Source organism: Gadus chalcogrammus, chromosome 19 (assembly GCF_026213295.1).
Source record: "Gadus chalcogrammus isolate NIFS_2021 chromosome 19, NIFS_Gcha_1.0, whole genome shotgun sequence".
Lineage (NCBI taxonomy): Eukaryota > Metazoa > Chordata > Actinopteri > Gadiformes > Gadidae > Gadus > Gadus chalcogrammus.
In genome coordinates, this window is record NC_079430.1 from 14,010,964 (window position 1) to 14,038,290 (window position 27,327).

Sequence of the window (27,327 nt, forward strand, 5' to 3'; positions counted from 1 at the left end):
CTCAGTGTCTCTTTCTCTTTCTCTATCTCTATTTTTCTCTCCCTCTGTCTCTATCTCTATTTTTCTCTGTTTCTCTCTCTCTAAATGTACTTTACCTCACCCCTCTCTCCCTCATCTCTTCTGTTTTCCCTCATCTCTGCCTCATCTCTCAACCCTTCTCTTTTCTCTTTTTTTCTCTGGATTTCAGGATGAGTTCAAATGGAAAGGGAATAGATACTTCAGAAGGACGCACACACACACAGACACACACAGACACATACACACACACACACACACACACACACCCTGCGCATGAGGGCAAGCCTTCTCCTTGGACAGCCTGACTGTGAAGAGACCAAATTATTCGTGTTGCATGAAGCATGAAATTAACAAGCGACTGTGTGGCGGCGGCGTTAGCATTACCATAGCTATTAAGTTCTCCTCCGGCGCCGGGACATGCCTTCATCTCATTGGTCGACGGGCCTAGGGCTTGATCAGAGCAGCCTTTAGCCTCTCACCCTGGCCTGTCTCAGGGAAGCTAGCCGGAGCTACCTGAAGGAGGAAGGGGAGACGGAGGGAGAGCTTAGCATTTAGCCCAACCGAAACGGGCCCTGTGAAGACCGGCGACATCCACTGAAACACTTTAAATGATAATGTACCGGAATATTAGAGGATTGTGTGTGTGTGTGTGTGTGTGTGTGTGTGTGTGTGTGTGTGTGTGTGTGTGTGTGTGTGTGTGTGTGTGTGTGTGTGTGTGTGTGTGTGTGTGTGTGTGTGTGTGTGTGTGTGTGTGTGTGTGTGTGTGTGTGAGTGTGTGCTGGGAGATAGAGGGTATACGATGCAAAGTAGTAGGAAGGGGTTAGGGCGTGTTGATCCAGGAGGCCTACAGGGTAGACTGGGGGCATTAGGGGATCAAACGCAGGACCAACTGCCCTGTCCTTCCCTCGATTTCATGTTCTGCTCTCATGATGTTGTCGCGTTGTGTAGTGTTCTCATGTTTGTTTTTTTAATGCAGTTGTGTATTGTGGGGTTGTTGAAGTGTCGAAGGGTTGTGGTGTGTGTTGTGGTGTTTGAAGGTTTTGGCGTAGTTTTGTTTTAGTTTGTGTGTATTGGGTTTGCACTCAGTCACACACACACAAGCACACGTACACACGCACAGTGTACACAACCACACTTGTCACCAAGTGTTTGTGTGAGTGTGTGTGTGTGTGAAGTCATCACTTCTCGCTCCTCTCCCTCACACAATCACAATCATCATCTCCATTTCTCACCGACACGCATACACCCACCTATGCATCTGTATCGCGCTCGCGCACACGCACGCACGCACACACACGCGCACACATCTGGACCTGGCATTAATATTTCATCTTCTCTCAATAAAGGACCACCTCTCAGTAGCCACTCTCCCCATCTGTCCTCTCTCTACCTTCATTCCTCTCTTCTCTGTCCCTTTTCATCTTCCTTCCTCTCACCTCTTCTTCGGCTCTCGGGTATTTGTTGTCTTCTTCATACGATTATGCTGTCCTCTCCCCTCGTTCTCCAAATTATCGCTCTCTCTCCCTCTCTCCCACACACACTCACTCACTCACCCGCTGCACTCAGCCTTTCATCATGTAACTCCTGGCCTGCATCTCACACACACACACACACACACACACACACACACACACACACACACACACACACACACACACACACACACACACACACACACACACACACACACACACACACACACACACACACACACACACACACACACACACACACACACACACACACTCTCAATCTGTTACACAAAAGTCTTATCAAGTGTAAGATACATCAAAGAAAATTTTAAGATTTAAGTATGACAAATTGTTGTATCATAGTCATACTGTTTCACCGTAGTTGAACAAGCCGTTAGCTCTAAGATGATCAAACATCACATCAAAGTCAAACTGTTGGATCAAAGTCCAACAACTAAATCAAAGTCCAACTGTCATATCAAAGTCCAACCGTGTATCAAAGAACAACAACTAAATCAAAGTCCAACTGTCGTATCAAAGTCAAACTGTCGTATCACAGACCAACAGCTAAATCAAAGTCTTACTATTGTATCAAAGTCCAACTGTGTATCAAAGACCAACAGGTAAATCAAAGTCCAACTGTCGTATCAGAGTCCAACTGTGACATCAGGGTCCAACTGTGACATCAGAGTCCAACAGTTGTATCAAAGATAAACTGTGACATCAGAGTCAAACCGGTGTATCAAAAGTTAAACTGTGACATCAGAGTCCAATTGGGACATCAGAGTCCAACTGGTGTATCAAAGTTAAACTGTGACATCAAAGTCAAATCCGTGTATCAGAGTCCAGAAACAACAAAGCTGGAGGAGTTTGTCCATCTTTGTGTTTTTTCTTCGCCGTGCCACAATAACCTCGCCCAGCGACATTATACCACTATGGAGACATCACCTTGTCTGTGTGTCAGACTCTCTGTCATCACTCCTGTCAACGCACACACACATACACATGCTCACACACACACACACACACTCTATCGCGTTCTCACTCTGTTGCGTTCTCTCAACTTCCTTATGTCTCTCTCGCTCGCTCGCTCTTTTAACTTTAAGTGCTTCATTGGTTGTTGACAGGGGATCTATTTTAATTGCAGAGTGTAAATAAACACATCATATGTGCTAATTAAAATACGAACAACAATAATTAACTTGCATAATTAAGGCTTGTTCTTTGGAATCCTGATGTCATAAACTTTAGGGGCTTGAAACTTTATTGAGCGACGTGGTGTCTTAACAATATAATTTGAATTCCTACATAGCAATAGTTAGAATTGCTGACCCTTGTTGTTGATAACGTAGACTGACGCTATAATCTTGTCGTTAGTCAGTGCTGGCCGCAAGCTGCGTTGCTATAGTAGCAGGTGTGGCAATGTTTAAGACTTGCTGCTAGGCAAACTGTAAACTGGACTGCTACCCATTGGCCTGCTGGCTCTCCCCAGCAGCCCCGACACTGCTGTTGGCTAACCAGCTGTGCTACCGTTAACATGGCATGTCATCTAATTGATTAGCTTTATGACGGCGTCTGACCACTTCTGCTGGGTGAAGTTTGTGATGCATGTCACCCCAGAGATTAGCTTATGATGCGTGGCTCATGGCTAACCAAAGGGGAGCTGGTATTTCTTCTCTGTCCTCGGCGCTTGTCCTCTGGGATTTCTCTAATCGCTGCACATCAATATTCTTTCATGGTCCCCGCGATGTCAGGGAAACGCTCTTAATTCTAAAACCCCAATTCATCCGCTTTTTAGTTATTTTTACACCTGCTATCGTTCAACCTCTGAAGTCATCCCTCCCTCTTGCCTCTTCTCATTTCCTAGGCGATCCCTCTCTCTCTCTCTCTCTCTCTCTCTCTCTCTCTCTCTCTCTCTCTCTCTCTCCTCGGTCTCTCTCCATCGTTCTATCTCTCTCTCGTTCTCCCTCTTTCGTTCTCTCTCACCCTTGTTCTCTCTCGCTCTTGTTCTCTTGTTCTCTCTTTCGTTCTCTTTCGTTCTCCCTCTCTCGCTTTCGTTCTCTCTCTCTCTCTCTCTCTCTCTCTCTCTCTCTCTCTCTCTCTCTCTCTCTCTCTCTCTCTCTCTCTCTCTCTCTGTCTCTCTCTCTGTGGGGCTTTGATCAGCCTCCCTTGTCAGTCAGTGTCGAGGTTGTCTCCCCCAATATGGCCACCCCGAGACCAAGGGCCCGGGGGAGGGAGAGGGGGGAGGGCTGTGCCTGGCAAGATGGAGGAGGGAATCTGGACCGAGTCACCTTGACTCCCAGCGCTTAACAACTTCCTCTGTCGCTTCTTCTCTTTTGAAGATGTTAATCGCGGGCGGGGCATAAAGTAGGGCAGAGCTGATGGAGCTGCTAGAGGGGGAGGAGTGGGGGGGGGGAAGGGGTAAGGAGGGATGGGGAGAGGGAAGGGGAGGCGAGGGGAGAGGAGGGGGAAGAAAGGGAGGGGGGAGGAGGGGCGAGGAGGGATGGGGAGGCGAGGGGAGAGGAGGGGGAGGAGAGGAGAGGGGGGAGGAGGGGCGAGGAGGGATGGGGAGGCGAGGGGAGAGGAGGGGGAGGAGAGGAGAGGGGGGAGGAGGGGCGAGGAGGGATGGGGAGAGGGAAGGGGAGAGGAGGGGGAGGAGGGGGGAGGAGGGGCGAGGAGGGATGGGGAGAGGGAAGGGGAGAGGAGGGGGAGGAGGGGGGAGGAGAGGGGGGAGGAGGGGCGAGGAGGGATGGGGAGAGGGAAGGGGAGAGGAGGGGGAGGAGGGGGGAGGAGGGGAGATGGGGGGAGAGGGAGGGGCGGGTGTGGGAGGATCGGAAAGGAAGAGGGGAAGGGGGAAGGGAGGGGAGGAGAGGGAAGATGAACTCAACAGACCAGAGAGAGGGAGACACAGCGCCGTATCAGGAATGAGTTGTAACCAAAGTCGTTTAAGATCTAAAGGTGGAAAGATGGATGATCGTAAGAGGGATAGATGCATCGATATTATTAGATCGATCATTGGACAGAGAGCTTGATAGATTCATAAATATATTCACCTTTCAGTCATTGAGCAGACGCCTTTTTCAAAACCCACAAATCAAGGCGTGAAACCCAAATGTGTTTATAGTTGGATATCCCCTCAACAGACGGGTTGAGGGATAGACGGAGAACGAGAGACGGACAGGGATAAAGATGGAGCTGGATGATAACCCATTCGCAGTGCTGGAGGAGGTAGAGAGGGTTTGTGATGTAGACAGGGCATTTGGAGACAGGGAGAGTGTGTGTGCGCCGCAGAGGGATTGTGTGTTAAATGGAAATAGTCTCGGGGCGGAGAGCGGTGAGTGTGGACGGTGTTGATGAGGACGAGAGTGGGAGATCTGATCCCCTTTGATTCCATGTGTGTGTGTGTGTGTGTGTGTCTGTTTGCATCTCCCTCCCTCAGCCAATCACATGGGGGTATTTTACCTGCAGCTCATTCTGCGCTGCCTTCTCTCTCTCGTCTCGTTTCCTTTATATCTTTATCTTACTCTCGTCTCTCCCTTTCTTTCTTTCTTCTCTCACTCTCTCACTCTAGCTCAATCTCATTCCCTCCATCTTTCGCTCTCTCTCCCCCCCCCCTCTCTCCCCCCCATCTCTCTCTCTCGCCCCCCATCTCTCTCTCTCACCCCCCCCCATCTTTCTCTCTCTCGCCCCCATCTCTCTCTCTCTCTCTCTCTCTCTCTCTCTCTCTCTCTCTCTCTCTCTCTCTCTCTCTCTCTCTCTCTCTCTCTCTCTCTCTCTCTCTCTCTCTCTCTCTCTCTCTCTCTCTCTCTCTCTCTCACCCCCACCTCTCTCTTTTATCTTACCAAACATGGTTGCTAGGTGACCGAAAATAACAGGGTTGGCTCGATTCGAGTGCCAAAACAAAAAAAGGCATCACGGAACCCCATCTTCTCCAAACGACCATCGACAGAATAATCAGGGTATATTTTTCCCATGTACCATGTAAAAATAACCAAAGGGGTGTTTTGCTGAAAGCGGGAGGGCTGTAATGGGGAGCTCGAGCCATGGGGAGGAGAGAGTTTGGTGAGTGCAGGTCTGTTCTGGTTTGACTCTGATGTCTCTCGGCCTCCACTCTCTTCTCTGTTTATTCGACACAACAAACCCTTGTGGGAGACGGACTGGGCTGCCGTGGTTATGGGGATGACTTGCAGCCCAAAGGTTCCCGGTTCGAATCCCAGTGTCCACCATTCTTCCCTACGTCTTCCCAAGTAAACGTCGCAGACACACACACACGCGCGTGCGCGTTTCTTCGTATTCCCATACAAAGACACACACTTGTTTGTACTTATTCACACACACGCACGTTTCTCTAAGTATTCACACACACACGCGCACGCCACACGCATTTTCTACGTATTCACACTGTGTTCCAGCGTGCAATCAGCTTAGCAACGGTTTCCAACGAACACACTTGGAATTCTTCATGACTTCACGGTGCGTGTGTGTGTGCGTGTCCATGCGTGCGTGTGTGCGTGCGTGTCCATGTGTGCATATGTTTATTAATATCCAGATTCCTCACCATCTGTGCTGCCCGTGCTACCGACTCATTTGACTTGTAAACTAACTAACGAGGACGTGGGCAGGGTGCACCGTCGGCTGTGCTGCTGCTGCTGTCCGCGTCCACAAAAGGGTATGAATAAAGGTTGAGTCGTACGTTCTTAAGCCGAGCGCACAAAGGCATGTCGGAGCGCGCACAATAGTCCGCTGTGCCCGCGCTCCGTGTGCCGTGCGCTACTTAAAGCAGCGTTACCCCTTGTCGGAAACCCCGCCCACCCAAAATCATCCTCCAATCGTGTTCATGCAGCTCAGCAGAGAGAGGCGGGTGACCAGGAAGTGGAATTTGCAGAGAGTCTTCCTGATTGGATGCTCAAGAATTAGCCCTGTTGATGGTTTTTGGCTGGATGGTGGAAAGAGGTTTGAAGGCCTACTGCATATTTATAAATTATAAGGCAATAGTTTAATTGAGTCATGTTGTCAGATGTCTTCCGGAATGTTAAGAGTAATTTGATCATCTCTACTGTTGCCGACTGCTCCTTTAAAAAATACGACTCTCTTTATTTTCTCGGTTTGCGCCGCAGATACGAAGCACTCTCTGTGTGCTTTAGCCTTGAGACAGCATCGGTGAATACCTGATACCTGAACATTCAAACAAGGTTGAGCACCATTATCTTTTAATAACTGGACAGCTCCGCCTTATAACAGTTCAACGTGCGACGAAATCCAGCATCACATTTACATTCAGGGCATTTAGCAGACGCTTTTATCCTAAGCGAAGTACAATTGTCGGAAGAAAGAGAGAGGCGTAGAGACCCACAGACGTAGACACTTATAGCAGCTGCTCCACACAGAACCATAACACAGCAGCGGCGTGGAGACGCAGGGCCTACCTCTGTCAGCTGCTCAACTCCGAAGCAGAACTCATATGAAGGCATTAGCGGTTGTAAGACACGGCGGAACATAAGAAGGCCTGGACGGCGCCGCGTGAATGGAGCCGGGTTTAGCGTGTTCCCTGACATGCCTGCGTGCTAATCCCCCCAGCGTGGGTCCGAGGGGACTTCAGCTCTCCGCCGGGACCTCGGTGATGGACCGCGGGGCAGGACAGACGGACGTTTCATCTATTGTTCTCACTCGCTCTCGCTCTCACTCGCTCTCGCTCTCTCTCGCTCTCTCTCGCTCTCGCTCCTCGTTCGTTTTTTAAATCCTTAAAGAAAAGTAGGCTGATGGCTCTGGAATAAGAACCGGAAAAGGAGATTTCTCTGTCCCTTTATTTCCCTTCCTCTCCCTCTCACACCCGTCTCTCTCTCTCTCTCTCTCTCTCTCTCTCTCTCTCTCTCTCTCTCTCTCTCTCTCTCTCTCTCTCTCTCTCTCTCACCCGTCTCTCTCTCTCTCTCTCTCTCTCCCTCCCCCCTTTTAGATCTGTCCATGTACAACCCCCCTCCCTCTCTTGTTCTCCCTCCTCATACATCTTTTTGCAGCCTTCTTATTCTCTCTGGTGAATATATATCTCCCTCCCTCGTTCTCTTTCTTATTGTCTATGTCTCTCTACCTCTCCTTCATCCTCTCTCTATTTGTCGATCTCTCTCCCTCTCTCTCCCTCTGTTTGTCCTACCTCTCTCTCGCTCTCCTCTTTTTTTCTATGTCTCTCTCGCTCTCCTCTTTTTTTCTATGTCTCTCTCTCTCTCTCTCTCTCTCTGTATCTGTGTTTCTCTCTCTCTCTCTCTCTCTCTCTCTCTCTCTCTCTCTCTCTCTCTCTCTCTCTATCTCTGTTTGTCTACCTCTCTCTCGCTCTCCTCTTTTTTTCTATGTTTCTCTCTCTCTCTCTCTCTCTCTCTCTCTCTCTCTCTCTCTCTCTCTCTCTCTCTCTCTCTCTCTCTCTGTTTACCTCTCTCTCCCCATGTTGAACCAGCGGGCCAGTACCAGGGATATTTCAGATGGAGGGGATTACAAACACATGGAGATCCTTCTGTCCCTGTGTGACTGTGACACTCTGTGTTACTCTAACGCTGTATTACTGTTTATATCTTTAACACTGTGAAACGGTGCATTGCTCAAATAATGTGACACTCTGCATTTGTCCTGTACTATGTTACTGTGATACTGTATTATTGTGCTTCACTCTAATATTATTACTCTCTTCCTCCTCTCTATCTCTGTCTCCTTGTCCTCTGTATCTCTCTGTCTCTGTCTCTGTCTCTGTCTCTGTCTCTGTCTCTGTCTCTGTCTCTGTCTCTGTCTCTCCTCGTCCTCTGCCTCTATGTCTCTCTGCCTCTCTCTCTCCTGCTCTGTCTCTATGTCTCTCTGTCTCTCCTCGTCCTCTCTGTCTCTCTGCCTCTCTCTCTCTCCTGCTCTGTCTCTATGTCTCTCTGTCTCTCCTCGTCCTCTCTGTCTCTCTGCCTCTCTCTCAGGCTGAACCTGAGGGCTTCTCTCAGTTCCATCTCTATGTCTGCGCCTCCTTCCTGGTCCTTTGGAGGAAGGAGATCCTGGAGGAGAGGGACTTCCAGGTAACACACACACACACACACACACACACACACACACACACACACACACACACACACACACACACACACACACACACACACACACACACACACACACACACACACACACACACACACACACACACACACACCAGTGTGTTTTTTGCCTCTGGATAACATACTGTGTGTGTGTGTGTTATAATAATTACCAAATAAATCTCAGTTCCGGGTATTAATCCCAGTGTACCATGCATCTTTAACTCTATCTCAAATATATTCCCAGCTTGTGGTGGGTAATTGTTTTTTATTGCTCTGGTTTTGAGGGGTTTTGCGCTGTGCTGTGTGCTCCTGAACCGCCTCCTCTTAGACAGGGTTTGCAGCTTGGAGAGAGCGGAGTGGACCTCCTCCTCTCTAATCTGCCGCAGGTCTCCTCCGTGGAGATCACAGCGGAGACCCTCCCTCCATCCATCCCCTTTGTCCCCTGTTTAGGAAATCATTTTGGCTTTAAAAACTATACAAAATACCCTGAAATCCATCAAATGAAGGACACGTGGAGTGCTTTTGGTCCTTTGACATGATCCACCCTCTCTCTATTCAGCTCCTCTCTTTTCCCCGCTCTATGGCCCAATCCCATTTCCACCCCTTAACCCTTCCCCTTCCTCCTCCTCCTTGTTTTGAAGGGGGAAGGGGAAGGGGGAAGGGGGTAGGGGTAGAAATGGGATTTCAATTTCTACCCCTTATCCCTTCCCCTTACCCCTTCAAAACAAGGGGGAGGGGTAAGGGGAAGGGGTAAGGGGTAAGGGGTAGAAATGGGATTGGGCCTATTTCTCCAATCTCCTTTCTCCTTGCTTCTTTCTGTCTCCTACCCTTCTTCTTCCTTCCCTCCTCGCTTTACCTTTTAGCATCTCTTCCTGATTGTTTCTCCTCCTCTCCTTTCTCCTCTCTACCTCCTCTTCCTTCCCTCCCTCACTCCTCACCCTCTCTCAACCTCCCTACTCGTTAGCACCTCTCTCTTCATCTCTCTCTCCTGTCTTCTCCTCCCCTCTTTTTCTCCCCTCTCTCTCATCCTCCCTTCCTTCTCAAGCCTCTCCTTTTCCTTCCCCTCTCTCTCTTCCTCCTCCTCTCTCCCTCCCCCCCTCTCCCCTTCTCTCCCTTGTCTGAGGGAGTGCTCTGGGAGCTGTAGTGGTTTCATTCCAATGTGCGTCCCTCTGATCTGCAGATCTTAGGCTTCTTAGACGGGCTCGCCGGCGTCCTACAGGCCTGCCTAACCTAAGTTATGTTAACCCAGGCAAGCACACACACACACAGGCAAACCACACACAGGCACACACACACACAGGCACACCACACACACACAGGCAAACCACACACACACAGGCACACACACACAGGCAAACCACACACAGGCACACACACAGGCACCCGCACACAGGCACACACACAGGCAAACCACACACAGGCACACACACACACACAGGCACAGGCACACACACACAGGCACACACACAAAGGCAAACCACACATAGGCACACACACACACACACACACACACACACACACACACACACACACACACACACACACACACACACACACACACACACACACACACACACAGGCAAACCACACACACACAGGCAAACCACACACAGGCAAACCACACACAAACACACACGCAGGCACACACAGACACACAGGCACACACATACGCACCCACGCGCGTACACCCAGACACACGTACACATGTACACACAGACAAATAGACGCACACACAGACACACATACATACACACACACATACACATGTGTAAAGACACACACGTGCACTTAGCCCTGAGGTATCCTTTGGATTCCCGCCTGCGCCTGGCTCTCTGTAGCGGCGTGGACGACCAACACCACACACTAGGTCCCCCTTCCACAGGGCTGCTCTCTGGTGTTAGCCGGCTGGGCCCTTATGTCTGGAGGAGTGTGTTTGAGCGCTCTCACCTGGTGCTCCTGCTGGTTGATGCTTCCCTGGAGAGAGGGGTGTGTGTGTGTGTGTGTGTGCGTGCGTGTGTGTGCGTGTGCGTGTGTGTGTGTTTTTATGGTGTTTTCGCAGTGAGGTGGCTTATTAGGTTTCCCTCTCAGGGGATTAAGTAAGTGGATTAATCAATGAATCAATACCATCCCATACCACCCCCACCCTCCCCCTTCCAACCCCTGGATGGATGTTGGATGGAGGGATTGGTGGATGAATCGATAGGTCGATGGATGAATAGATTGATAGACTGTTAGATGGATGGTTAGATATTATATTGACTGTTAGAGGTAGTGGGTTAGATGGTTGGTTAGGTTGATGGACAGACGGTCTGATATTGGGTTAGATGGTTGGTTAGGTGGATGGACAGACGGTCTGATATTGGGTTAGATGGTTGGTTAGGTGGATGGACAGACGGTCTGATATTGGGTTAGATGGTTGGTTAGGTGGATGGACAGACGGTCTGATATTGGGTTAGATGGTTGGTTAGGTGGATGGACAGACGGTCTGATATTGGGTTAAATGGTTGGTTTGATCGATGGTTAGTTAGATCAAATATTAGATAGTGGTTTAGATGGATGGATGGATGAATGGATGGTTAGGTGGATAGACTATTAGATAGTGGGTTAGACGGTTGGTTATATGGATGGTTAGCTCTATATTTCTTTTGAACAAATACTGAATGTAGGATTCTCTCAAGCTGACAGGAAGTTCTATGTCTCTGTGCATCGGGAATTCACACACACATACGCACAAACACACACACGCAGGTAACACGCACACAAACACATAACACCTCACACACACACACACAGCCTGTTTCTCTCACAACCTCACACATCTAACACACTCACAAAGACACACACAGCCGCATCTCAGCAGAGCAGATGACATTTACACAAGTTCTCAGTTTCTCTCACAACATTAATTGAAGTGAGAACTAATCTTTTCCCTCCCTCCATCTGTGGGTATGCGTCTGTGAGTTTGTGTGTGTTTAAGCGTGTGTGTGTGTGTGCGGGCCTGGGCCTGTCTTCCAGCGTTAGTGTGTGTGAGCCTGTGTATGTGTGTGTGTGTGTGTGTGTGTGTGTGTGTGCGTGTGGATCTCTCGCCGGTTGTATAGCCATAGTGACACTCTTGCTCCCCCGTTTAAACAGAAACTAATGGCTTTGCGTTGACACGGCCGCCTGCCTCTACATTACCTCTCCAAATGGATTTCCCCGAGGAAGGGATCATTCACCAGCCGTTATCTAATGCCATCTCCGAGCGGTTGCCTGTGATTGGCCCTCGCTCGGAGGAGGTTAGGCCGCGGCAGTCACAGGCCGAGACGGCGCACGCACGCCTCTGCCTGCCGCCGGCCGATGGCGCTGGCGGCCGGCCTTTATCTGGCCCCCGCGTCGGAGACGCCGCCGTGCGTTCTGGGAGATTCGTGACCTTTTTGGTGTCGAGCGGCAATGGAGAAGATTAAATATCATATCCAATAAACGGTTGGGGCCGTGCATGTGTCACACGTCCCAGGGTGCTGACAGAAGCTGCTCGGCTGTTTTGGAAGTTAAATGAAACGGGAACACTTTTATAGTGTGGGGCTTTAGTCGAGCCTTTGATGGGGGATAAGTAGCTTATTAAGTACCTAGTCTTTTTGAGTTGATTTAGTCTTTGAGGGGTTAGACAGTGAATGCATAGACAGGTCGCTAAGGAGCAGGTAGGGGTTAGACAGTGAATACATAGACAGGTCGCTAAGGAGCAGGTAGGGGTTAGACAGTGAATACACAGACAGGTCGCTAAGGAGCTGGTAGGGGTTAGACAGTGAATACATAGACAGGTCGCTAAGGAGCAGGTAGGGGTTAGACAGTGATTACAGAGACAAGTCATTAAGGAGCAGGTAGGGGTTAGGCAGTGATTACAGAGACAAGTCATTAAGGAGCAGGTAGGGGTTAGACAGTGATTACAGAGACAAGTCATTAAGGAGCAGGTAGGGGTTAGGCAGTGATTACAGAGGCCAGTCATTAAGGAGCAGGTAGGGGTTAGGCAGTGATTACAGAGGCCAGTCATTAAGGAGCAGGTAGGGGTTAGGCAGTGATTACAGAGACAAGTCATTAAGGAGCAGGTAGGGGTTAGACAGTGATTACAGAGACAAGTCATTAAGGAGCAGGTAGGGGTTAGACAGTGATTACAGAGACAAGTCATTAAGGAGCAGGTAGGGGTTAGACAGTGATTACAGAGACAAGTCATTAAGGAGCAGGTAGGGGTTAGACAGTGATTACAGAGACAAGTCATTAAGGAGCAGGTAGGGGTTAGGCAGTGATTACAGAGACAAGTCATTAAGGAGCAGGTAGGGGTTAGACAGTGATTACAGAGACAAGTCATTAAGGAGCAGGTAGGGGGTAGACAGTGAATACAGAACGACTGTCCGCAATGCTGATGAGTTACAATACGTCCTTGTTAAGACCTTTGTTTTTGTGTGTGTGTGAGGGGAGGTGTGTGTGTGTGTGTGTGTGTGGTTGTGTGTGTGTTGTGTGTGAGGGGAGGTGTGTTAGGAGGCAGGAGGAGGCGTCCACCTCCTCTGATGAATGCTCTCTGTCTGATGGTCTCCTCTCCATCCATCACGACAACACCATCTCCTGGTTCTCTCCAGCCGCGCAGGGCTGTCTCTCCTCTGACTCGGCTGGGCAGCGAGCCTCCTCTCTGGGCCGGCTCTCAGAGCGCCCGGGGCCCTGATGGATGGAGCTCTCAGCCCAGACAGACCCGGCGTTGGTAAACAGCTTTTAATAATCACCACCTCTGATTGAGTGCTGAGACGCCAGTGAAGGAAGGACGAGAGAGATGGAGGCAGATCTAATTCGACCGCATGCGAGCTCTTTCAGCCCATCATTTTATCGCTCTCTCTCTCTGATTCACCCACTCACTCATTCGCTCTCTCGTTCTCTCACTCACTAGCTCGCTCTCTCCTTCTCTCACTCACTCACTCACTCACTCACTCACTCACTCTCTTTCACTCACTCACTCACTCACTCTCTTTCACTCACTCACTCACTCACTCACTCTCTCGCTCTTGCTCTTGCTCTCTTTCTCTTTCTATCTCTCTAACTATCGCTCTCGCTCACTCACTCTCTCACTCACTCTCTATGAATCTCTCTCAAATTGTAATTTAAAAATGCTTTATTGGCATGAAAGTTACTTGGAACAATATTGCCAAAGCAATAACATAAAAAAGGCGATAAACAGAAATTAACAAAACCATAAAAATCGTGTAAACATGGTGTATAAATATAGATCAGTCAGATTAACCAATGGATTATGAAGTATCTCTTGTTCTGTGACATTGTGTCAATTACTGTCCTTCTCTTCTCTCTCATTGCAAGATAAATAACTATTCTAAATATATTCAGAGGGAGAGAGAGGGAGAGAGGGAGAGGGAGAGAGAGAGAGAGAGAGAGAGAGAGAGAGAGAGAGATGTTGACAGCGAGGGGAGAGAGAGAGAGACGGAGGTACACAGGGCAGAGATATGTTTACGGAGGGAGGGAGGGAGGGAGGGAGGGGGAGACACGCAGAGAGAGAGCGAGGTGCTGACAGACCGGAGGAGAGAGAGGGAGCTGGTTCCTCTGACAAGCCGGGGTTGTGAACCCTGTTAGACATAAATGTCAGCTCAATAGAAACAAATTTGATGTTTTCATACGCTTCCCAGGAGCACAATGCTCTGGCTCCCTGTCTCCGCTCGGCTCACTGAACTCACTCTCTGCTCACTGAACTCACTCTCTGCTCATTGAACTCACTCCCTGTCTCCGCTCTGCTCACTGAACTCACTCTCTGCTCACTGAACTCACTCTCTGCTCACTGAACTCACTCTCTGCTCACTGAACTCACTCCCTGTCTCCGCTCTGCTCACTGAACTCACTCCCTGTCTCTGCTCACTGAACTCACTCTCTGGCTCTGCTCACTGAACTCACTGTCTGTCTCTTCTCACTTAACTCACTCTCTGGCTCAGTTCTGCTCACTGAACGCTCTCTCTCTTGGCTCACTGAACTCACTCTCTGTCTCTGCTCACTGAACTCACTCTCTGTCTCTGCTCACTGAACTCACTCTCTGTCTCTGCTCACTGAACTCACTCTCTGTCTCAGTTCTGCTCACTGAACGCTCTCTCTCTTGGCTCACTGAACTCACTCCCTGTCTCTGCTCACTGACCTCAAGTAGAATGGTGGGGCTACTTCAGACTGAGAAGAAAGATCAGAATCTGGTAAAAAAAATACAAAAAAGTGTAGATAAATATTGAGTAGAACATTTAAGGACTAAATATGTAAAAGTAATATTGAATAGTAACAGTAGTAACATAGTAACATATTTAATATGTCGAGTACAAAATATCTCCTTTAAACTAATAAAGCAAATATACACCGTACATACAGTGTGGAGGATATGTGCAATAGTGCTATCATTGTGAACAGACTTTCATATTTACAAAGGTGTGCTTGTAGTTAAAGTCCTGTGGGATTGCACATTGTTGTATTCCTCCCAACAGATATAGAACTATTTTAGCGTCAGGAGTGTTTCCAAAGGCCTTGCATGCCTGTGCAATCGGTTGGAAGTGTGTGTTCCTGATGTCTTGGTACGACTGGCAGGTTGTGTGTGCAGTGGGAGCACAGTCTGTCTTCTCTTGGGAGCCAGGTCTGTCTGTGACGTCCCTTCTCCATGGCCAGGCTGTGCTGGCTGAGTCTATGCCCGGTCAAAGATTTCCTTAGTTGTGTGTCACGGGTGTCAGGTATTCTGCCACTGTGTATTCTCTGTTACAGGACAACAATTTACTCTGCTTTTTGGTGGATTCTTGGGTAGTTTTCCTATCCTTTGGTGCTGCCTGATGTGGTGGTTGTGTGTTGGACAGAGACCCAAGACAGGCTGGCTAAGGGGTCTGTCTCTCTGTGGGGGCGAGGGCCTTGTTCTGGAGCGTATTGCTGTCACTGTCTTCAGCTGGCCATACAGTTTTAATGCTCTCTTCTGGGTTTTAATAATGATTGGATATTGTTCTAATTCTGCTCTGCGTGTCTTATTTTATGTTTCTCTGTGGACTCTGGGGATATATTTGCATAATTCTCTCAATTTGAGTTTCATTTGATGTTTGTCCCATTTGATAAAACCATGGTTAGCAATCTCTCTCAATATCTCGCTCTCGCTCTCTCTCTCGCTCTCTCTCCCCCCTCCCTCCACCCTCTCTCCCCCACCATGCCCCTCTTCCCCCCCCACTCTCGCCCTCTCCCTCCGCACCTATCTTCGTCCTACCCCCACCCTTCTCGTTATTAGCGACCTGTGTTAGCACTAAGACCCATTGTGTGTAATTACTCCTGTGAGCGAGCGCTAATCGCCCCAAGCTAGCAAAACCGGGGACCCATTACACCTCAGGGTGCTGCTAGCCGCCGTTAGCACGCACCCCCCCCCCCCGCCATCTCTATTGTTCTGAGATCTCCCTCATCTGCATCTCAATGCAACGAATACGTGGTTGAATTATTCCCTGCCTGCCGGCGTGTGCCTTTGTTCGCCGACGCACGGGCCTCTATTATATAGCGTGACTAACGAGGGACAGGGGTGAGGGGGCGAGGGGGCGAGGGGGTGAGGGGGTGAGGAGCAGGGAGATGGAACCCGGAGAGCGGGAGGCAGAGGGGGAGACAAAGAGACATTAAGAGACGCAGCGCACCTGGCAGCGGCTCGGCGTTTGATTGGGAGCGCTTCAGAGGTTGTGTGGGTGTGACAGCTCACCTTTGTCACCGCGCACCTTTGCGTTATCTCCGGGAAGGGCGGGAACAATAGCTGGGAGTTAAGCGGGTGCATGTTGCCGAGGCGAAGTTTGGCGGGGTCATGAGAAACAGGCTGATGAGAGTGCGGAACGGGAAGCAACAGCGGTACCTCGCCTGCTGCCCCCCTCGGCCCTCCTCTGACCCCCCTCGGCCCTCCTCGGACCCCCTCGGCCCTCCTCGGCCCTCCTCGGACCCCCTCGGCCCTCCTCAAACCACCTCGGCCCTCCTCGGACCCCCTCGGCCCTCCTCAGACCCCCTCGGCCCTCCTCGGCCCTCCTCTGACCCCCTCGGCCCTCCTCTGACCCCCTCGGCCCTCCTCGGACCCCCTCGGCCCTCCTCGGACCCCCTCGGCCCTCCTCAAACCACCTCGGCCCTCCTCGGACCCCCCTCGGCCCTCCTCAGACCCCCTCGGCCCTCCTCAGACCTCCAGGGTTCACGAGGAGGTTCAGACGCTGCAGAGGCACGCTTGACTTGGTTTCTTTCTTTTTTTAATCCAACGAGCGGATGTCTGATTCCCCGTCTCCATGGTTACCCCCGCCGGTCCTGACTTATGGACTTATGAAAAAAAAAAAATAATTGAAAGTTTTGTCTGCAAAGAATCTCTTGGGTTTGATGAAGAATGACTTATGTTGAAGTATGCCGCCCGCGGTAAGCCTACTCAGTTATGACTCACACATTTCTATACCGTCATTTACGCCAACGTCCATAGATGCCAACCGCTGGTAAGGAGCCCCCCTGCACTAAACCACTAAACCAGCGCCAGGCTCCAGAGGTAATCTCCCACCACTAGCGGTACCACTCGCGTGTCTCTCGAGGTGTTAACTCATCTCCAGCTGCAGCGCTCCGTCTAGAGCAGTCGTTCCCAAAGACTGTTTTTTTTTACATTAGCATTTAAAAAACATTCAACAAGAAGCATGTTTTTGATAGTACTGAATGTTTGTATTGTTCTGATAGTTTTGCTTATAACATTGAATCTAGGTGAAAGGCTAATGTACATTGTGAGAGGAAATAACAACAATGAGATAGCCAAAACAAGGAGATGTGAACTCCGCCTAAATGCATTTATTTGGTCTCATTTAGGGCCGAGTATTTAATAAGTCTATTATGTTTTAAGTGCATTAAACAAAGTGGTGATTTATCTCTACGAAATGGCTGGTTTAAGTTCTTACATAAGGTGATGCGGAAATGGCAGTAAAAACGTTCAGGAATGTTAATTTATGCACAAATTTGTTCTTCTCCTGATTTTATAGATAAGGCAGATTGTGAATTGGGTCAAGATGGTTTGTAATTTAAAAAAAATGAGACCCCAGAAGAAAAACTCTGGGGAACACTGGTCTAGAGGGATGTGTCTGGCACTACCTGGCCTGACTCTCCACAGGGTGTCCACAGAGACTGTTTAACCCACCTTTTAAACACTGTTCCCATTGTTCAAACGCTCTAGCTGCTGCTATGAAGATGAAGTCATCGGCAGAATCGTCTCGGGGCGAAGGATACATCCGTGTACCCCGACAGGAAGTGTTCAGTGTTTATAGCATGACTCCTCTTCAGACATGCAGCCATGACGCCTGAACCTTTCTGCGACGAGCCTTCGTGTTTACGTGTTGTGGCTAATCACAGCGGGACACGGCCGAATATGACAAACGTGATTGGCTACCGAGTCTGAGGGCTGTGATTGGCTGGGATCAACCGCTGGCGTCCACGTTTGTGACGGTGGAGCTTAACCGTCCCACTCAGACATGGCTCATTCCTGGTGCTCTAAGCTGGACTGATTAGGAAGGGAACATGGTTAGGACGTGAACGTGCTTCTTTCCACAGATCAGTCTTTAGCAGACCCACGTCTACAGTAATCCCGGATCGTTAGACAAGGGTTTGGTGTAGTTATAGTGAAGGCTTGGTTTGGTTGATAACTGGTGTGGTTAAGTCAAGGTCAGGGTTTGGTGTGATTTAGTCAGTATATTGGGTTTTTCTAAAATCCATATCATTATCCATTTGATTGCTCCTGAGCTATACACTCCTCGCTCTCTTTTCCTTTGGTTGCAGTGTTCTGTAGCCGGGGTCCGCTGCCCCTAGTGTCAGGCGGCGGTACTGCAGCCTCTCTGACAGCTAATGTATGGCAGCGAACACTCATGAGATCTACACAGCCAATACCCAGCAGATGGTAACCACCGTGTGCATGTGAGTTTGTATGTGTGTGTGCGTGTGTGTGTGTGTGTGTGTGTGTGTGTGTGTGTGTGCGTGTGCGTGTGTGTGTGTGAGCGCGGAGCCTGTGTTTGTGTGTGTGTGAGTGCGTGCATTTGCTTTTCTTGTTTGTGTGCCTCTGTGTCCGCCTGCGTGCATGTCCTTGTGCGTGCCTGTGTGTGTGTGTGTGTGTGTGTTGAACTGTGAATGTGTGTGTTGACAGCTGGATGGGTCAGAGCAGTTCTTGATTACTCTGCAGTGGGTCCCCTCCTGCAGCATAGCAATTAGCCGCCGCCATTGATTTACACAGAGAGCCGCGGCGCACCGGCTAGCTGCCCCCAGCACGCCCAACCTCTTAGCCTCTGGCTCAACAACACGGACCACGTCAGTCAGACCAGCACGGAGTCCAACGGCACGGGCTAGGCCGGAACAGGCTACGCTAACACAGGCCTATAGGCTAGGCTAGTGTGCGCTACGCCGGCCCCTGTTACGCTAACATGGGTTAACCAACACAGGCTAGGTTTAAATTGGTTTACACTTGGCGACGCTTATCTTGGATTAGATTAGATGTGAGATATGAGTTTGATTTGTTTAGATTCAATTGGGTTTGTTTGTAATACATTATATTGGATTAAATCCTTCGATTGATTTCCCCGTACACTTTTACACCGGCTGTCCAGTGTGAGAATCTGCGAGACCGACAGAAAACAGACCTTGGTTAAGACTGGTTAAATGTGCAAACATTTATAGTATAATCCTAATGATTTAGGGTTTAGGGTCTGTGGTGTCTCCTCCCACCAGTCTGCTGATCCATATGTGAGAGGTTGCGGTCAGCTTCCCTCGCTCTATAGCGGCCAGAGAGAAAGCAGGAGGGATTGCGATGAGGGCACATGTGTTGCAGTTCCTGTTTTGATTATTGGTTTGTTAACGTGATTGGTCCAAAAGCTCTGTGTTTCATGTTCTCTGCTGGTCTGCTTCTCACTCTGAAGACGTTTAACCAAGAACCTTTCGGTTAGGAGGCTGTTCATATATTTGCCTTTCGGTTCTGTTATCTTGAAAAGTGATCAGATTCTTCACTTTGGTTCCTTTCACTCCAAAGACACAGAACTGTCTGATCTTCGTTCTAACTCCTTTAATGTCCTCCTCTTCCTCTCCTTCAGGGGCTGATGATCCTGCTGCAGAACCTGCCCACAATGCACTGGGGCAACGAGGAAGTGAGCGTGCTGCTGGCCGAGGCCTACAGGCTGAAGTTCGCCTTCGCAGACGCACCCAACCACTACAAGAGATGATGAGCGGAGGAGATCTGCTGCTCTCTCCTCCTCTCCACTGGTCTACTGGACTCTCCTCCTCTACTGGTCTCTCTTCTTTACTCCACTCTCCTCTCCTCCCCCCTCCCCCCCTATTTTCTCCTCTCCTCTCCTCCTCCTTCTCCCTCCTCTCCTCTCTCTCCTCTCCTCCTCTCCTTCTCCCTCCTCTCCTCCTTCTCCCTCCTCTCCTCTCTCTCCTCTCCTCCTCTCCTTCTGTCTCCTCTGTCTCCTCTCCTCCTTCTCCTCTCCCTCTCCTTCTCCCTCCTCTCCTCTCTCTCCTCTCCTCCTCTCCTTCTGTCTCCTCTGTCTCCTCTCCTCCTTCTCCTCTCCCTCTCCTTCTCCCTCCTCTCCTCCTTCTCCCTCCTCTCCTCCTCTCCTCTCTCCTCTCCTCCTCTCTCTCCTCTCCTCCTCTCCTTCTGTCTCCTCTCCTCTCGGCGAGCTACAGAACACAGAGACCCTTCTGCTTTTTGGAAAGGAACACCCCCTAGACTTAACCCCGCCCCCTCGACTTTAACCCCGCCTCCCCTTTCTGCCAATTGGACCTTGAATGCGGCTAGGAGTTTCAAACCAACCAATGACACGGTGGGGGGAGGACAGAGCAGAGCTTTCTGAGTGTGACGCCTTCTAGTGCTTCTGTAGCCGCCCACCAAAAACATAAAGTAGATCTGCACACTCCTGCACCCTGGCAGGGGGTCGTGACCTCCGACCTCTGACCTACGGTCTGGTAGCCGAAGGACACGCCCCTTCTTCGGCGGCCAATGGGGTTGAGCGTGACGTGGACGGGTCCCGCCCCAACAGCCTCTCCAGGGGTCAGCTGGGCAGGGGCCGCTGATCCTGGTTACACCCCCTCCGTTTTGGCGTTGTGTCGTCGTTACCATGGCAACCCAACACCCCCACCCTGGGTTCACTTCCTGGATGTCCTGGATGCCTATTGGTTCTTTCTGACCAATCACGGGAAGGAGATAAAAGACAAACACAAATCCAATCTGGATCTCATACAGTTTCCTCCTCTGACCTTTGAACTCGACGATACCTTAGCATCAGTGAGACATGCACACACCACACACACACACCACACATAGGTCAGGGGTCACCGCAAACTGCGGGGGTCTGGGTTGGGGTCTTCAGGTCTTGGTTCTGATCCTCGTGGATATGAAGTCTTGGTTCAGAGGTCTTTGTTGTGCGGTCTGGACCTGGTCCTGGAACTGGGATCCAGTGGTCTCTGTGTAGTCTTGTGGGTCCCATCGCTGTTCTCTCCGCTTCATCCAAACCTCTGCCTTAAACTGGATGGATCGCTGGTCTTTAAAGAGCAGCTCGACGGTCAGATCCACCCTGCAGAACAGCGCCCCCACTGGTGGAACACTGGGACTGCTGTCACTCAAATAACGAACATCACTGGTATGGCTGCTCTTTAAATTCCTACCGACGCCGTCCGTCTTTTTGCTTCTGGATCTTTCTTTGTGCTCGACGCTCATCTCCAACTGTTCTCTAGTAAGCAGCATCATATTGGTGTGAATGCAAGGGGGGGGGCGGGGAATCAGGTCACCCATGTGACATTGGTTCATACTTGCCACACCCAATTCTTAAAGACGTAGGCCCCTTTAACTAATAGGAAGTTGCACTGCGCTCGGATTCAAACGCTTATTCTTTGTTAGATTTTTCTCTTTCGCTTTATTCTTTCGTGTACTTTTTTTCAAGTGTCTTTTTCACGTTTTTGTGTTGGCTTGAATGTTTTAACAGATGTTTACATGACAAACCTGTTAAGTTGTGCCTAACTCTCTGTAACCGACGAACACATGACTTTTAAACGGAGAGATCGTTCCTCTTTTTTTTCCCCGTTTCCGAACCCGCCAACATGGACGCCATTCAACTCTACCTTTGAATCGCAAAATGTATTTCATGGTCCGGTCGGGACTGTGAGATATGTATGTGGTAGTTTACACAAAAGTATGAAATACTTTATCTTTAATATGAATAAAATGATTTATTGTAAAAAATAAATAAAAATAAATACAGACATTTGCAGTTTTGGAATTGGAAAATCCGCGATCATGTTAAATATAATTTGTTTTCATGTCTCTTTTTTTTGCGATTTCTTGCAAAAAGTTTTTTTCTGTGCCGGTTTCGCACCTGCGTCCATCGGCGACGCTCATGGGTGTGTTCCCGTGGCGATGAAGGCCTCTATGTGGTAGTTGACCGGAGCCCCCCCTAGTCTGTTCAGTAAAGAGACCCCAGAAAAAAGCAACACCCCATAATAACCTCCAGGCATTTTAACCTTGATTTCGAAGTGCTTTTTGCTGTTTATTGTTTTATTTGCTTCTATTTTGGAACACAAACGGCTTTCTCTCTCGTTCCCCAACTGGTGAAATATAGACAGTAGTGTGGGAGTCCCCAGAGAGCAGCGTGTGTGTGTGTGCGCATGTGCGTGTGTGTGTATGTGTGTGCGTGTGTGTGTGTTTTGGGTCCCCAGAGTAACTGTGTGTAAGGTCCCCAAAAGCGATTGTGTGTGTGTGTGTGTGTGTGTGTTTTTGGCTCTCATATCTTAATGAGTGTGTGTGTCCAGAAAGCAGTTTGTGTGTTTGTGTGGACCTCAAACTTTGTCGTCCTCAAAAGTAACAATGTGTACAGAGAAATTTTGAAAAAGGTTTGTAAATAGCAAATGTAAATAAATCCTCTATATGATCAAACTCTCTGAATACGGTGTCTGTGTTCCAACTGGTCACGTGCCCAACTGTTGTGGTTTCAGGTTTTAGTCTTATGGATGGATGTATGCGTGTCGTTTTGTGTCATTATGCATACATGCGTGCATGTGTGTGTGTCTTCTCTATTTGTGTGTGTGGGTTCTGTATTTGTGTGTGTTCTGTATTTGTGTGCGTGTTCTGTATTTGGGTTTGTGTGTGTATCATTCATGCATGTGTGTGTGTGTGTGTGTGTGTTTTGTATTTGTGTGTGTTTTTTCCGTATTTGATTGTGTGTGTGTGTTCTGTATTTGTGTGTGTGTTCTAAATTAGTGTTTGTGTGTTCTGTATTTGTGTGTGCTCTATATTTGTTTGTGCGAGTGAAGTGTAGAGAAGATGAGTGTGAAAACACTGAAGCTCTGCTCCTCTTCTGTTGTCAACTCAGTGGAATTAAAGCCAGTGGAGGAGTTCAGCGGGTAACGTCCGGACGCTCTGAGTGTCCCGTCCCGTCCCGTCTGAGCCACAGAGCTGCCTGTCAACCCTGCAGTCCTGACACTGGGCGCTGCATTCAGCAGCCCCCATCTCATTGACACACGTCACCTCGTTTGTGTGGTGCATGTGATGCAACAGATGCAAGAAGCATGCAAGAGATGCATGTTTAATGTTTGCAATATGTGTTTGAAGCATTGTGTGTGTGCGTGCGTGTGTGTAAGTGTTTTTTAATGTGTATGTGTGTGGGTTTTTAATGCGCGTGTGTGTGTCTTTTTTAATATGTGTGTTTTAAATGCGTGTGTTTGTGTGTGTGTGTGTGTTCTTAATGCGCGTGTGGTTTTGTGTGCATCTATTTTTAATGCGGGTATTTGTGATGCGTGTGTGTGTGTGTGTGGTGTGTGTGTGTGTGTGTGCGTTATGCTTGAGATGCTTGTGAGCCTTCTGATTGGTGCACACATCGTTGTCTGTGACTCCACCTCGTGTGTGTGTGTGTGTGATAGCCGTGCGTCGGAGCGTCTCGCGGCCGCATGGCGTTCCTTAATGAACACACCTGACCACGCCGGGGTGCGTGCGCGGCGGGCCGCGGCTACCGGTGACGCTAATGTAGCGTGTGTCGCTAATGACTCGGTTGTATTCATGCGCGGTTCCACATGCGGACACTCGCCGGTAAACACACTGTTTAGGTCCCTGCGGAGCGCGCGGCAGCGTCTGTTGGCTTAATGAGGGCTCCGGTGTGTGTGGTGTGTGTGTGTGTGTGTGTGTGTACAATGCGGGACTGTAATCTGTATTGTACGAGTGGTGTTTTGAGAGAAAATCCAACAACTTTTTGCAATAGATGTACTAACCTGTGTGCACCTCTGTTTATGTGTCTGGTTTGTTGTATGTGTGTATGTGTGTGTGTGTTAGTCTGTATGGTGTGTGTGTGTGTGTGTGTCTATCACCTGAGCCTCTTCACAGGAAATTAAAAAGACCCAAGAAAAACGTACACAGGCACACCATACAGAGCACACACACACAGGTTTTCCGTACTTCCTGCTCCCTCCCCCCCTCCCTCTTCCCTCCTCCTCCCCCCATTCCCTCCCTTCTCCCCCCTCGCCCTCCTCCTCTCTCCTCCTCGACCCTCCCTCCCCCTCCATCCCCTCGCCATCTCTAGGGCAGAACCCACACTCCCACTACAGCGAGTAGAACGGGGAGCCCCCTCGCCGACGTTGGAGCCGGGAGAGGGAGGCTTTGAGATAGGGCGGTCCCGAGCGGAGGGGAGGAGACCGTATTGGACCACAGCCTAACAGACACAACCGGTTAGTGAGCTTTATTCAGCAACCCTAACCCTAACCTCAACCCACAATGGTCTACACACGGTTTTTAGTGGGAGCCAGGATGTGATTCCTGTCCCTCGGTCCCAGGGAGGACGTGTTCGCTGGGTTCCTCCCAGAAGTGGGCCGTGGGGACCTGACCAGAATGTGGTCGAAGAGGATGGCGTCTTGGAGGGTAGGACGGTAGGTTAGGGGTACAGGTTAAGGGTTCGGGATAGGGTATAGGGGGGCTCAAAAGGCCCGCCGTGGCGACCCGCACTTCTGCCGAGAGAAGGAGGTCAATGTATTCCCCCAGCAGTCCCGAGACCCTCTGTTTGATCGGTTGACTGACTGATTCTTCCTAAATCATCTTACTGGCTGCTTCCTCCAGATTGCCCGCCCCTGCTTTAACCAAGGAAACCAAAGATTCCCTGGGTTGTAATAATATTGTGTTCTGTGTCTAAATCAATTTATCAAATTTCTTCGCAAATTCGGTTCCAGCCGACAGTAATTCAGACAAAATGGCAGAACGAGGTTTTAAATTAACTTCGGAAACTTTAGGGACTGAATCCATGAGACGGAGAAAGACTTTAAAACACAGGAAAGTTGTGTGGCAACCACACCTCTCTCTCTCTCTCTCTCTCTCTCTCTCTCTCTCTCTCTCTCTCTCTCTCTCTCTCTCTCTCTCTCTCTCTCTCTCCTCTCTCTCTCTCTCTCTCCAGGCTAGATAGATCTATAGAATGGTACAATTTATGTATTTGTAGTACATAACTGTAGGAATCAGATTGATTTATGTTCATTGTGGTAGTTACACTTGTAACTGTGACATTATTGGATATCGTGTGTCAGATCGATGAGAGAGTATTTAGTTCACCAACGTTGGTCCGATAGAAACCCAACAAACGAACAATTCTGTGTGGATCTGATCCGTAGACCAAACAACCGCTGTGGTTTATGGGGGGGTCTGATTGGTGGATTTGACGGCTCCCTAGTCGCACTATGGTTTCCTCACAAGGGGCTCGGTGGTGGATTGCGGTCGGCGCGGAGTGTCCGTCAAGCGTTAAGGTGACGCGTCGCGGAGGTTTAGTCTCGGACTAGTGACAGCTGAGAATTGAGCGGCTCGATTGCTTTCTTATTGTCGTGACTCTCCTCTCCTGTCGTCGAGAAGTTCCTCGTGTTCACCTGCTGCGTGTGCGTGTGCGTGTGTGTGCGTGTGCGTGTGTGGGCTGTGAGGAAAGGGGATGGAAGGAGGATGTATTTTTATATTTTAATTGGAGACATGAACCGCAAAGCAGAGTAAACACTATTGATTCAGTTTCCAAAAAATAAAAAAATAAATTAGCCTTTTGCTCTGTGTGGGTGTTTGTGTGTGTGTCTACATGTGTGTGCGTGTTTGTGTGTCTGGCGCTCGGTCCATGTGTGTGGTAAGTAAAACTAATATGTCTCTACTGATGTGTGTTTGTGTGGTCTCTGAGTGTGCAATACTTTCATGATGGGAAAGTTTTAATAAACCACTAAATCATAATATTTACCCTACACCTCTCTATTTAAAGTCTGAATTCTAGAGTTTGTTGACGCCCAATCACATCGCTTTAAACACAGCCACATGACTCACCGCGTTGTTCTTTGATGAGCACTGAGAGGACGCCATCTTCTTTCTTTGAAATCCACATGGGGTCCCTTTGGAGCCAGACACGCCCCCCAGGGCCCCAGGGCATACTGCATACTGTTATGCATGCAGCTGATAATTAGATGCCATTTTACTCCAATGCAATAGGTGGCACTCTACAACTCTGGTTAATGGTAATTGATACATTGTTCTACTGGCTGGTAAAGTCAGAGTTCAAATGGACACCAATGTCTCTCTACTGCAGACTTGTGTCACTTAGTTAATTCTGGTAGGCTATTATTATAATCTGTAAGGTATCCTTAAGGTTCAGTTTTGTAGGATTCAGTGAGCTAGTGGTGAGGATGCAGATTGCAACTACGACTGAATATCGCCGCATCCTCCCCTTTAATACGACATAGGAGAAGCTTTCTGCATATGCTATTATTTGATTAACTGTGACACAATTGGATTGATTACATTTTTTCAGGATCATGGAAGACAGACGAACAAGTAAACAAAGACGAGATGAAAGTGAGGCGAGATGGAAATGGAACAAATTGCTGATAGGTGTGCATCGATTCTACCGTGCTTGCCTATTGACTAGTGTGGGCTAATCAAAAGAGAGAACGTTTCCTTCTTAATGCACAAACCCACATGCAAGCACACATACGCACGCACGCACGCCACGCACACACGCACACACACAACTATACAACGAGCAAGAACCACACACAAAGACACGACACAAGCACACAGAACACATGCACACGCAAGCACACAGTGGGTTTATCTGCGCATTAACTAAATCCAATCTTAATCTGGTTTAAGGAAAACATTTGATCTTCAATATGATTCGGTTGAGATAATCGATTTCGTTCTCCGGTTTTAAATTAGTTTAAGACCAGATAACCGGACAATCGTCCAGTGTCATTTTTTAAAATCACGTTCCATTTTATAACTGCAGACTTTTAATTATTATTATTTTTTTCATTTCTGCGGTGCCATCACTTTCTGGATTTATAAAGTATGCTCCTTCCTGGAGCATATCATTCCTGTTCCTATTTAACCAGTTAACGTAACCATTCTGAGATACAGTAACTGTTGCACATTCCACTAGATGTTTGATGTTGTGAATATCCTGTATTTGACCAGTTAACGTAAAATACCCGTACCTGGTAAATGGACTGCATTTATACAGCGCTCGTCGGACGCAGTGAGGGTGAGTTGTCTTGGTCAGTGAAACCTCAACACTCAGCTAGGAGGAGCTGGAGATCGAACTAGCAACATTCCGGTTACCAGCCAACCCGCTCTACCTCCTGAGCCACATGCCTATCCCCAGTACCTGTTACACTGTACACTAAAGGACTAGGCTGTGTATACCGTGTATTTTACCAGTTAAAAGAAACCATTTAGAGATACAGTACCTGTTAGGTACTGTCTTATTGTATTATTACTTAATGATGGG

The 27,327-nt window shown here is 49.0% G+C and overlaps 1 protein-coding gene across 1 annotated transcript in view; it reads left to right on the forward strand.

Moving 5' to 3' along the window:
* Positions 1–27,327, forward strand: part of tbc1d22a (TBC1 domain family, member 22a) — a 100,001-nt gene that overhangs the window by 53,150 nt on the left and 19,524 nt on the right. Inside the window, exons 8-9 of the mRNA XM_056579019.1 lie at positions 8,435–8,530; positions 19,645–19,839. Of these exons, the coding sequence (XP_056434994.1) occupies positions 8,435–8,530; positions 19,645–19,773 (225 nt within the window). The 3' untranslated portion in view covers positions 19,774–19,839. The remainder of the gene's footprint in view (positions 1–8,434; positions 8,531–19,644; positions 19,840–27,327) is intronic.